Genomic DNA, 13,990 nt, shown 5'->3' on the forward strand with positions numbered 1-13,990 from the left:
GTGACTCGCTGTAACAAAGGCTGACTTTGAGGTCATGTTGCAACAGTGCATTGTTCAACCATCATGCAGCCCATGGTGATCTGCCCTACACTTAGTACCAAAGAAGATAACTTATGGCACCCATGTGGGGACTATCGTGCATTAAATGTTGATCGATATCCAGTACAACATCTGCAGGATTTTAGTCATGCGTTGATGGGTTCAGTTATATTTAGCAAACCTGACTGCTTAAAGGTGTTCATGCAGATCCCTGTGGCACTTGAAGACATTCAGAAAACAGCAATTGTCATGCGCTTAGGGCATTTTGGAAACATATACATGATGTTTAGCCTTCCAAATGCCACCCACAACTGGCAGCCTTTCCTAGATGTCATCTTATGAGGCTTACAATGGTGTTTCATGTACCTTAACGACATTCTCGCCTATTTGAAGTCACCCAAACTCCGCCGTCACCATCTAATGATCATCTCTTGGCATCTGAGCAAGGCCCGCATCATCATTAACCCCTCATATAGTATATTCATGGTCATGGAAATTGAATTTCTAGGGCATTTAATCACCCCTAGCAGACCCATACCACTACCAGGCAAGGTACAGCCAATCTTGAGCATGCTGCATCCACAGATGCACAAAGACATTATGCTGCTACATTGGCATGATAAATTTTTATTGGGGCCATTTGCTACCGCCATCACAGTGCTGGAACCCCTGACTGGTACTATATTTCCCTACCTCGAAGCAAAGGGCCCCTGTTAACTGGATGGTTGCACTGGAGAGCAGCTTTATTAAGTCCAAATGAAGCCTCCCATAAGTGAAGATGCTCACTCACTGGTGCATGATGCTGAACTGGATGCAAGCCAGTTAGCCATAGGTGCACTGCTTCAACAACATGTCAGTGGCAGCTGGCAGTGACTCGGTTCCTTCCTGCGGAAGCTTTCGGAGTCTCAGTGCACATGGAGTGCTTACGATCATGACTTGCTTGCAGTGGTAAAGGCAGTAAAACACTTCTGCCCATTGGTAGAAGCTCATCCATTCGTAATTTTCACAAGCCCCTAAATAATGCATTTTGAAACAATAACATCAAGTGTACACCATGTCAGTTCTGGCAGCTGGAGTATGTGTTGCAGTTCTCCATGGATATATGCCATATTTCTGGATTGACAACATCATCTCTGATTGCTTGTCCTGCACTTGTGCCATTATCACTTCTCCTGTGAACTTCAAGGATGCTGCCCAAGAAGAGGAGAATGACAAACAACCAGACAGCCTCTGCCATGACACCTCCAGTAGCCTACAGCTCGAGATAGTGCCCATTCCCAGCTGCACCCCTAAAATTTGGTGTGACATTCTAACAGGCACACACCGCCCATTTCTCCCACAGATACTCAAGCACAATGCTTTCAACCATGTCCACGGACTATCACACCCCAGCATCAACACCACTATGTCACTCATGGCCTCACATTTCATCTGGTCAGGACTGTGAAAAGACTGCCGTCAATGGGCATGCACCTGCAGTGCATGCCAAAGTTGGGAGGCACACCCATTGGCACCTTTCTCGATGTGACAATCTGTTTTGCACATGTCAACTTTGACATTGAGGGCCTGCTCCCTCTATCCCAAGCCAAGTGTTATATGCTGATGATGGTAGACCACTTCACATGCATGCTGGAGGCAAAGCCCTTAGCAGACATCACCACCAAGATCATCACCAAAGCCTTAATTGACAACTGGATGGCACTCTTTGGCTGCCCCAGTCACATCACAACAGATCGTGGCCCCTGAATGATTGTGCACTGTTCACACGTCACCTGACTGTGTGGTGTGCAGTTACATAGAACTACCAGCTACCATCCAGCATCTAACAACATGGTTGTGCAGCTCCATCGAACACTAAAAGCTGCCCTAACTTGGCATGATGCTGCCTGGATGGATGCATTCCTGCTGGTGCTGCATGGCCTGTGAGTAACACCATAAGGAGACATTGGTGCTTCATCTTCCAACCATGTGTACAGACAATCTCTCGCCAACCCTGGTGATTTTTGGAGGAGGTACCATCACTGTGTGATGCATTGACCCTCCACTGACAGAATGTCTGTGTGTTAACATGGCCCACCTCAGACCACACGCAGTGATGTGGCATGGCACCTCCAAAGTGTTCATACATGCTAATCTACAGCACTGTATATGTGTCATGCTGTGTACAGACATAGTACAGCCACCACCTTCGGTGGCTGTACTTGGGTCCACACCATGTCATCAACCACAGCCAGAGAATGCTTGTCATCACATGCAATGTTAAACCGATCAAAGTGTCAACCAACTGAGTCAAATTGGCTTTCATCTTGACCACTCCTGCCACCATTCACTTCTTTGACACAGCAGAAGACTTGTTGAGAGATGACACTTCCTCCATCACCAGTCAGACAGAGCCCTCATCTACGGCTGCCAATGTGGCATGCACACCATCAGCTGTCATTACACCACCACATGTGCCACAAGTCCACCCCATCTTGACCAGCCAGCATGCACAGCTGCCAAGGCCATGCTCTCCACAAACACCCAGGTCAGCCCCACCACAGCCAACAACAGACTACATCATGCACTCTGGGCGCTGCACCATTTCAAATGCCTGTGCTGCATCATAACAATGCCCCAGCTGTCTGTCACCTGCTGTAGACATCCTGTCTCCAGTGGCCATGTCATCAGTACATTGTCTCCAGTTGAGTTCTGGAAACCATCTTCCGTGTAACCAGCAGCTTGTCTGTTGCAACTCCGAGACTCACATTCGTGTCCCAGTGCCTCTCCGTCATCGGGCATTGAGGTCGAATTAACTTCTGCACTGGGTTTCTGTTTCTGTGTCTGTGATCTAGACATCTCCCTCTGCACTGTCAGGCTTGTCCATCACAATTTGGTGAACTGCATTCATGTGATGACACCATACTCACGTGAGTATAGACACTTTGTGTGATCTCTGTACTTCTGTTGTGCTGGAACATTGAGTCCAGACTGAATCTTGCACCATGCTCCCATGACCGAGTATGCCTGTGAGCTTCGAACAGTGAAACTCTTGAACACTTTATTTTGTAACCTTTTATTATCAGCTTTTTTTTTTTTATTTTGAGATGACAGTTTTTCATGTATCTCACAGACAGAGCTCCTGCCACTACTGACACTAGCCAGCTGCACAAGGTCACACCCACCATGCACCCATATGCTGATGTCGTGTGCCACTACCCTATCGCCACTGACTGGCCCACTTACATCGCACTAACACCAACATCACAACAAAGCATGCAAAACCCAAACATCTGTCACACAAGCTGGATGCCTACAGTTTCTCGCAGCTTTTGAGTCCACTCTTCAAGAGAGGATCTGTGTGTCAGCTGTGTGACAAAAATGTGTGAATGGACAGAGCCACTCATGGCCAGGCCAAGGTAGCTGCATCAGATGTCCGTTGGTGTGCATATCTGATGATAGGCAAAATTCTGGCAAAGTGTGGCACGTATGGGTGCAGATCAGCAAAAAAGTAGTGAGGGCAGTGCAAACTGAGCCATTGTAGAGTACAGATGCATTTTTTGAGAATCTATTACTTCAATCTGCAGACCACATGGGTCGAGTTTAATGAGAACTTTCCACAGACACATTGGAAGTCTGTTGGGCATTTTCCATTCATTACCGCCTTCACTTCGTTGTGTCTGTAAAACACACAGTGCCTCGCAATTGCAAGAAAAAGTTTCGTTTCATTCCAGACATGCATCCACTGTTTTCCTCTGCTCACACAATCAGATGACATGCTCATCACCAAGGAGTCTACACTCTCTGGAGTTGATGTTTGAGTGGAACTGTTATGCAGAGAGAATTACCATGATTACTGGTTAATGAACATTGTGATATGATTTAATTTTTGTCATTTGTTCATTCACTCATTTGTCAGAATGAATACATTTTTGCCAATTCCCTTTACCACAGTGTCACCATAGGCTATATCCTGAACAAAGTGCAGGGGTGCAACAGTAAAGTCAGCTATGGTAACTTCACGACTGACATGTAAATGGTGATACTTAAACGTTCCCACTTCAAGGTTTAACCCTGCATCTGCTTGGCCAGTGGACAATGTTTGTGAACTATAAATGATATAATGATCTAATATTTGGAAGGGCACAATTGTTTTGGAGTTTTGTTATGTATTTTTGCAAGTGATGAATGTACAGAGAGATATCCCACATCTCCAAGGTAAGGCAGCAATCACAGTAAATCTATGACATGAAGTGCCTGTGCACTCTGAGCACTCTCATCCCAGATTGCAGTATCAAGAGAAGCCCAAATTAAATGCTCTCAGTGTAACAGTACTGTGAGAGATCCTCGAAAAAACAGTTAAAGTTTGTACAATTTTTATTTGTATCACTGTTATTTAAAATCTGGACAAGATAAAATACTTAATGTTTTGCATCTTATTAGCCTTGTAATGAAGAATTTTCTGTAATATCATAGAAGAATAAATGGAGATGATGTTGAAGAAACTCTTCTTATTTGTTTGTGAGAATCAATATTATGTTGAAGAATCTGAATCCCAGCACTATTCAAGACTGCTGTAGAAAAGAAGTCTGATGACCTTATGCCATAATGGTCAGGACAAAATTGTATTTCAGGTGCAAGTCATAATGCAAGAAGTCAACAGACACATAGTGGAGAAAATCACAACCTTTACCATTATTAGCCATGCTCACTTACAGCTATTTATAACTAGAAGAAATGGTAACAGCATTGTTACCATAGTAGGAGAAATCTGTGACTCCATTGTATATTTGGCCAGGTATGCCAGTATTTGTTAATTCAATTTCCACGTCAATTGCAGGTACTGCTGGCCTATAATATATGTTGTTCTGGTACACATAAACCAGACCACTGCTCTTTGGTATCCATGCCACTAGTTGCAATAAATGGCTGTCTGGTGCCCCATTCCTGTTCCTCAGTGAAATGGTAATTCTGTCAAAGAGACAATGTCATTAGTCAAAATTGAATTTTTGCCTTCAGAGAAGTGATTTTCTACTACTAAATGTAGATTTAATTATAAAACTTTCTTAATAAGGCATGAAGTAAAGCATTCGAAATGTTTAAAACTGACAGAAAATGTCTTCAACTGCTGCATAGCTCCGCTGCTTCTGGTCTACTGACAGTCTGAGAACATATCCTAGATAAAACAATTGTCATAAAACTTCCAGTTATTCATTTAACTTGTCATAAACAAAGAGACAATTTTGTTTGTGGAACAAAAGATATTAAACTGTAAAATACTGTTTTCTGTCTCACAGCAGATGACAATATGCCAACCTGTAGTCAATCACCGATAATACAATAACAAACACATTGCATAGAGAGGAGTTCATGTAACTTATTACCTATAAATCATGCTTTAAAATATTGACTAAATAGGCAAGGGGAGAAAGAAGCAACTGTAATGTAGGTGTATTGAAATCAGTGGAAGATAAAGTTCACATGGCAGTAAGACTGGAAAAAATGTCCTAATAAACTTTTACATAACTTGCAATACTATTGACATAATATAATGCCTAAATCCAAAAATATATCTTGGTGCAGAGTACAAGCTTGTTAAGACTCTAACAAGAAGGAAATGAGGGTCACTGCAGAATTAATATGCATGTTTCTTAACACATTGGAGCTGACAGACGTACTAGATATGCTCACTATGTTTTATCTGTAAAATCCGACAGACGTATGTCATACGTTCATCACTTGCAACTTATTTATTTGTGATTTAAACACATGTTTTAGATTTGTAAGTGACAATACTAATTGTTTGGCTTGTTGTGGTGGTGGTGGTGGTGGTTAGCGTTTAACGTCCCATCGACAACGAGGTCATTAGAGACAGAGCGCAAGCTCGGGTTAGGGAAGGATTGGGAAGGAAATCGGCCGTGCCCTTTCAAAGGAACCATCCCAGCATTTGCCTGAAACGATTTAGGGAAATCACGGAAAACCTAAATCAGGATGGCTGGAGATGGGATTGAACCGTCGTCCTCCCGAATGCAAGTCCAGTGTGCTAACCACTGCACCACCGCGCTCGGTGGCTTGTTGTAAGTGCATTGTTGATGGCTAGCACATGCCAATCTCTTGTGAATGGTAGCAGTGTGACGTGAACTGCGCACATGCTCGGAGTATTGTTAAAGGTTGTTTTGTTCTATGTCGGGTGCTGTGTTGTGCTATTGTGTGCATCCTTCCCATGTTTAAAAACATATAAATAGTGAATATGGCTAACAGACATTGCTTGTCAAACTTAGAGATTGAAGAACTCTTGAACAATGGTGCAGAACTTGACGATCTTTCAGACAACATAGGTGATGTTTCAGAAGCCGATGATGACTGAAGTGAGCTGGAGAGTGTAACTTGGGCTGCTGATAAAAATGATGGTAGTGAGTATGAAGTAGCTAATGCACAAGTTTCTATTAGTCGGTTTGTCATTCAGTTCAACAGCCTCCCCTTCATAATGAATGGTGTCATTTTGATGCACTCCCTGAATTACCTCTATTTGAAGAAATGAGTGGAATTCAGGTTCCTGTCGATACATTATCAACAGAATTAGACTGTTTGTTGCAATTTTTTGATCACAACATGTTTCTAAAAGTAAAGTCAGAGATAAATATATATGGTACTGATACTGTTTCTGAACTTTGCCATCAAAACAGAGTCAAACGAAAATCTTCATGGAAGAAATGCAGAGCAGTGAGGATACATGATGTATATCAATTTTTTGCAATCATTTTGCTTATGTGTGTTGTAAAGAAACCTAAACTTAGGGATTATTTGTCTGAAGGCCTTGTGCTTGCTTCATCATTTGCTTCTCAGCTAACGTCACAAGACAGATGTTTTGCCATATTCAGGATGCTGCCTGTGATCAATAATGCTCTATGGATATCTCAACAAGAACCAGGTCATGACCCTCTGCATAAAATAAGACCTATTTGGGACTTTTTCACAGAAAAATGCAGTAAAGTCTTTTATCCATCATGAAATCGGACTGTGGATGAAGCAATATGTCCTTTTTGAGGAAGAACTGGATTCTGTGTTTATTTGAAAGACAAACCAGAGAAATATGGGATAAAACTGTATGTTGTAAGTGATGCTCAAACAGGTTACATGTGCAATGCTGAAGTTTATACTGGAGGAAAAGGAAATGTTGACAATTCTGTCAAATCCCTGCTGCTGAGGCTATGTTCTTCTTACTTGGGAAAATGACATGTGGTATACATGGATAGATTCTATACAAGTCCTGCAGTCTTTGAAGAAGTATGGGAAAGAAATACATTGAGAGTTGGAACTGTGATGAAGAACAGGATAGGTTTGCCTATCCCTTCCAGCGGAAGACTGTAAAATGGTGGAAAAAGGTTTTCTTCCATATTTTTGTGAGGGTAGTTGTGAATGCCAACATTATTGACAGTATAAAAATATCAAAAAAGTGTGCATAGCATATTTTATTTGTAAATTAGCAAAGCAATTGGTTCAAAAAGGATGAGTGGAACTAAATAAAGACTCACATTCAGCATCTGGAGTTACAAATGCAAACAGACTCACAGCAAAGATGTCAGCTGGAGTAGATGAGGTGCCAATAATATTAGTAAAGAAAACAGCTAATCAGATAGCGAAACCATTGGCACACATAGCAAACTTGTCAATGGCTGAGGGCGTATTTCCACAAAAACTGAAAAAGTCATTCCCCTGTTGAAAAAGGGTGATAAACTTAAAATAGAAAACTACAGACCTGTCTCACTCCTCCCAACTTTCTCTAAAGTTTTAGAGATACTAATGAAATATAGAGTCACACATTATCTTAATATGCACAATCTGATAAACAGTAATCAGCATGGATTTCAAGCTGGGAGAAGTACCGAAACAGCTGTACTAGAATACACAAAAGAAATAATCACTAAATTGGAAGAGGGAAAAAGTGTAGTTGGGATAAATCTAGATTTGTCAAAAGCCTTTGACACTGTTGACCACAGCATACTTTTGAAAAAGCTTGAAGCTATAGGTATCAGAGGACCGGTAAAAAAGTGGTTTGAGTCTTATCTAGAAAAGAGGATGCAGGTGGTTGAAATTACAACACTAAATATTAATAAAAAAATTAAACTAAGATCAGATCCAAGGGAGGTCACAGTAGGAGTACCCCAAGTAAGTGTATTAGACTCCTTGCTGTTCCTCATTTACATTAATGATATTCAGACGTCAGAGAGAAAAGCTAGAATCATGTTATTTGCTGATGATACTAGTTTAATAGTTAGTGATATGAAGCAGTCATTGCACAGTACTGTAGACCATGTCCTACAAAATATACAAAAATGGTTTAGTGCTAACAAGCTAACACTGAATGCAAAAAAAAACTAATTATGTGCAATATGGAAAAATAAGTGAACAGGATGACCTAAATCCCACCATGGAGGGCAAACAACTAGAAAGAGTACAGTGTGCAAAATTCCTGGGTATGCACATTGATGAGCAGATTAATTGGAAGGACCATGTGGTGAGCTTAGCACTAAAACTAAATTCATAATGTTTTGTGCTTAGAATAATTTCAAGAGTTTGTAGTAATGACTGTACCAGATTAGTATATTTTGGCTATTTTCAGTCCATTGCATCCTATGGGATAGTATTCTGGGGAAAAACAAATTGCTGTCTAAATGAGATTTTCAAATTACAAAAACATGCTATTCGGATAATGACCTACAGCCCACCTCAAACACATTGTAGGCCCCTTTTTAAAGCATTGAAAATTTTAACAATTCCATCATTATACATTCTGAAACATCTGTTGGTGATCAAAAGAAATCAGGACAAAATGAAAACCAATACAGACTTCCATAATTACGATACACAGCAATGTAAAGATCTCCACATACAAGCTGTAACAAGGACCCGAAGCCAGAAACATGTATGTAATCAAGGCATCAAACTTTTTAATGCACTACCAAAACATATCAAAGAGCTGGAAAATGAGGATAAATTTAAAAATGTTATAAAGAACCACATGCTTGACAAATGTTATTACAGCATAAGTGAATATCTCTGCGCAACTGTATAACAATATATGTTTAAGTTAATGTGACAAATGAAATTACATTAGTGCATAAGAAATTATGTTTTAAAAACACTTATTAGTTGTATATTGTATTAAACATAAGATAGATTAATATGAATTCAGCACAGATACAAATTTTGTAAAGATATTATATAGTTATTAAAATGTACCCTGACAAATCCTATATCACAAATGTGATCATTGGGATGATAATAAATAAATAAAAAAATAAAAATAAACATCATTTTCCTAAGAAACTACTACCAACAGAAAAGAAAACAAACCCAGCTAGAAAATGCAAGGTCTGTTGTGAACAAGGGAAAGCTGCAGGAAAGGTAGTGAGGAAAGAGTCCAGATACTATTGTAGGCCATATAACACAGGCCTTTATTCCTGAGTGTTTGGAAAGATTTCATATTTGAGTGAAGTTCTCTAATTTTTAAAAATGAGGAACAAACTTTTCACAATAAAACACTTTACCTGTAAATGAAGCATTTAGTGTTTCCTGCTGACTAGTGATTTTAAATCAATAGCCTACCATTCCCTATGACTTATGAAAATTTTGTCCACTTTGGGGAAAAATAAAAATGCTGAAAAACGCTATCTTTAGAGTAATATCTACAAATCCCTGTATAATTTATTTGTGCTAAATGTATACATATTCATACAGAGAAAGGATGGAAGGTTAAGCTGATATACTGCCTAAAGAGGTATGTGGATTAGTAAATTTATTAAAAAATTGTAAATTGTAGCAAATTTCCTTAGGATCTGGGTATTAACTGGATTGCTGACCCATTAGGCTCCAATGTGTTAAAATCTCCAAACTTCTAATATTTTACAGATTTTCTCTTTAATTCCAACGAAGGCAGATAGTACAAAAAGAGGTGTTTGTGTGATTACTTTGGAGTGTCCCCTCTTATGGTTTTCATTTTGTTGTAATAATTGAGGACGTCAGCTGCTAAATATCTTATTATGGAGAATAAAAGCTCTTTATTTTCTGTTATTACTGCTATTTTATCTCAAATCAGTTGTATTTATTGTTTTTGACTATTTGCAATCAATAAGGCTTATGTTCAGAAACACTGTTTGGTAAATAACTAATCAATATCTTACATACTGCAAATATATTGGATCATCGTAAGGCAGCATTTTCAAATATGGTTCTTTCCTAAGAGTGGCCTTTTTACTATCCTTTTGCCATTAAAGGTTTTTCACTTTTTATTATCTGTATATCAATCAGGATTACATGTACATGTGCACACACATATATTTCAACAAATCACTGAAACCATAGGAAACATGTGAAAACTACAGAATGTTGTAGAAAAAATATGTATTGTGAGTTATTACTGTTATTTATCTATTCCTAAACAGTTACAGATGATTTGCAAGTATTTCTTATGCTCTATAAACATTTCACTACACAAATTGAGGATAAGAGTAATAACAGTTGCTTATGTTTCAAGAATTTCAATTAAATAGTGAAACTATAATTTCATTGGACACATCTTTAAATTTCCTTAAATTTATTTGATTCATTATTCTGTGTTAGATATGTTTGTAGCTTTCAGTATCAGTATATACAAAAGTGCAAGGGCCCCATAGAATAATATTTCTTTCTGCCCTTGGTTTGTGATTTTATGTTCTCATAAACTTTTATTTTTTTCCTCAGTTTGTAACTGAGCAATTGTGTTTCACCAGTTGGAATTATTTTCCTTTGTTCACTATACTATATCACATACATTCCAACATGATTTATCTGAAATTTCAAGATCTCTAGAAAAATTTATGGCTAGTTTATGATTAAGAATCTTTTACTGCAATCTAATAATATGATTTTCCAGTATACTGCAGGGAACACAGCTACATGTGTACATAAGATCAGTTAGTTTTTGTACTGAATTTCATTACTGTCTGTGTCCACTACCTGCAGTATACATTTGCTGAAAATAGGAGAACAAAGGTATGAACAACTGCAGAGCACAAGTAATGTCATTTGATTCAAACATTTGACACTAAAAATCTCTTTATATAAGCTAGGGGAACAATGGAAACAAGTTTATTATTGTGTATTCAGAGCCAAGTGAGACAGAAACAGATGCATTTTGTGAATTGGATGCAGAAAGTTCAGTGCAGAAAATGCTATATCTGTACTCTTGATAAAGATCAAAAATGAATCTTCAGTGAAAATGAAAAACAAGAAAACTGTACATGTTTGTTCTGGTATCATATCCATCAATTTCATATCAGATCACAGAACTCAACCAGTAATCAGCCATACATGCCTTTTGTTTTGTGGACACAGTTGCATCCTTCCCAGCCACAAGTATTGATGAGGTATGTTTATTGCTAAGTTTTGGCAGAGTTTCTTCAAGAATTTGGTTTTAGGGGCTATGACAAAATTTAAATTTTAAACTTTTCAGCTGTTAGTGGTAAACACTGACTTTGAGTTCTTATACTGAGAAACAAACCCATTTCATATGTTCTATGAAGAGAGAACACTGAAAGACCTAAGTCGAAACAAGGCCCCAGGAGCAGACAACATTCCATTAGAACTACTGACAGCCTTGGGAGAGCCAGGCCTAACAAAACTCTACCATCTAGTGAGCAAGATGTACGAGACAGGCGAAATACCCTCAGACTTCAAGAAGAATATAATAATTTCAATCCCAAAGAAAGCAGGTGTTGACAGATGTGAAAATTACCGAACTATCAGTTTAATAAGCCACGGCTGCAAAATACTAACACGAATTCTTTACAGACAAATGGAAAAACTGGTAGAAGCCGACCTCAGGGAAGATCAGTTATCAGTTAGGATTCCATAGAAATGTTGGAACACATGAGGCAATACTGACTCTACGACTTATCTTCGAAAATAGATTAAAGAAAGGCAAACCTACATTTCTAGAATTTGTAGACTTAGAGAAAGCTTTTGACAATGTTGACGGGAATACTCTCTTTTAAATTCTGAAGGTGACAGGGGTAAAATACAGGGAGTGAAAGGCTATTTACAATTTGTACAGAAACCAGATGGCAGTTATAAGAGTCGAGGGGCAGGAAAGGGAAGCAGTGGTTGGTAAGGGAGTGAGACAGGGTTGTAGCCTATCCCTGATGTTATTCAATCTGTGTATTGAGCAAGCAGTAAAGGAAACAAAAGAAAAATTCGGAGTAGGAATTAAAATCCATGGAGAAGAAATAAAAACTTTGAGGTTCACCGATGACATTGTAATTCTGTCAGAGACAGCAAAGGACCTGGAAGAGCAGCTGAACGGAATGGACAGTGCCTTGAAAGGAGAATATAAGATGAACATCAACAGAAGCAAAACGAGGATAATGGAATGTAGTCGAATTAAATCGGGTCATGCTGCAGGAATTAGATTAGGAAATGAGAGGCTCGTCATGCCCTAAAATGAGAAATGTCCTGCCTACTATCCTTCCCATTCCTCCTACAGCGGTATTCTGCCATCCACCAAACCTACACAATATACTCGTCCATCCTTACACAACCCCTGCTCCCAATCCCTTACCTCATGGCTCTTACCATTGCAATGGACCTTCATGCAAGACCTGTCCCATATATCCTCCTACCACCACCTACTCAAGTCCGGTATTAACATCACCTATCCCATCAAAGGCAGGGCTACCTGTGAAACCAGTCATGTGATTTACAAGCTAAGCTGTAACCACTGTCTGCTTCACAGCCTGTGCCATATGGATCCTTCCCACCAACACAAGCTTTTCCGAATTGTGCAGGTGGGAACTTTACCTGCAATACATCCTACGTTGCTGTAACCCTCCTGGCCTCAACCTTCATTAGTCACTGGCCTCACCCATCCAGCCCCCTCCCTGTTCCCATTCCAGCACTACACAGCCATCATTTCACTGCAACACCCAGTCTTTTAATTTCTTTTTAGTTCTCTCCTTTCCACTACTCGCCCCCCCCCCCTCCCCCCCCCCCACCTTCTCACCAGCCCTCCGTCCAAACTGCAGCACTTCACTGTCTGCCACCCCCACCATACTATCCACCACCCTCCCTGCCCCAGCGTCCTCCTTACCCTCACCCAGTTGCCACTCCCATCATGCACTGGTGCTGCTGCTCGAAGTGTGGTTTCAGTTGCCTGAGACTACAGACGTGTGCGAGTTGCGTTTGTGGGAGTGTATGTATGCATGTGTGTGTGTGTGTGTATGTGTGTCTTTTGTTGACAAAGGCCTTAATGGCCAAAAACTACAATTGTGTTGCTCTTTTTGTTGTGCCTATCATGACTCAGCATCTCCACTTTATGAAAAATTAAATGTACTAACAAGCTACAAAATGAAAATTGTGAACTAAATGCTTTTGATCCCAAACTTGTGATTGCAGGAAACAAAATAAGTTTTGATATATTTTGCAAAGTGGCTAGTATGGGTCATATTATATTATTTGATTCAATGCACTCTCAGTCTCACCAATTGGATTTTTTTTTTTCATTCAACCATAAATCATGAAGTAGAAACACCTTTAACCACAGACAAAAATAGAAAAAGAGATGAACTTAATTAAAGCTGTGGCCTAAAGTAATGAATATTAACCACCTACAGCAGATAAAGTTTTTGAGAATAAAATAAGAAATGGAGACACAGTATCACCTTAGGCAACTGTGGAAATGGAAAGAGTGCAAATGAAAGGTACATTTCAGTATAAAACACAATATACTGTATAGAATAAGATCACTGTTGGTTAAAAATATAGTTGCAAAGTGACATTCTCCACTGATAACCATCTAAAGAAAAAATTGATTCACATGATTAAAACTGCAAATGACCCCTCATGCAGCTAAGGTGTTTACAAAATGACATGCAGTGGATGTCCAGGATTTTACATTAGACATTGGAAGGGCATTTAATATTAGATGTAAAGAACA

General features: G+C 39.3%; 1 protein-coding gene across 2 annotated transcripts in view; it reads right to left on the reverse strand.

The window, feature by feature from the left end:
* LOC124797982 (venom dipeptidyl peptidase 4-like) overlaps window positions 1-13,990 on the reverse strand; it is a 194,332-nt gene that overhangs the window by 60,410 nt on the left and 119,932 nt on the right. For both annotated transcript variants that reach the window (XM_047261161.1, XM_047261160.1), the window contains exon 7: window positions 4,775-4,989. In XM_047261161.1, coding sequence (XP_047117117.1) covers window positions 4,775-4,989 — 215 coding nt within the window. The remainder of the gene's footprint in view (window positions 1-4,774; window positions 4,990-13,990) is intronic.

The sequence above is a fragment of the Schistocerca piceifrons genome, chromosome 5 (assembly GCF_021461385.2).
Source record: "Schistocerca piceifrons isolate TAMUIC-IGC-003096 chromosome 5, iqSchPice1.1, whole genome shotgun sequence".
Classification (NCBI taxonomy): domain Eukaryota; kingdom Metazoa; phylum Arthropoda; class Insecta; order Orthoptera; family Acrididae; genus Schistocerca; species Schistocerca piceifrons.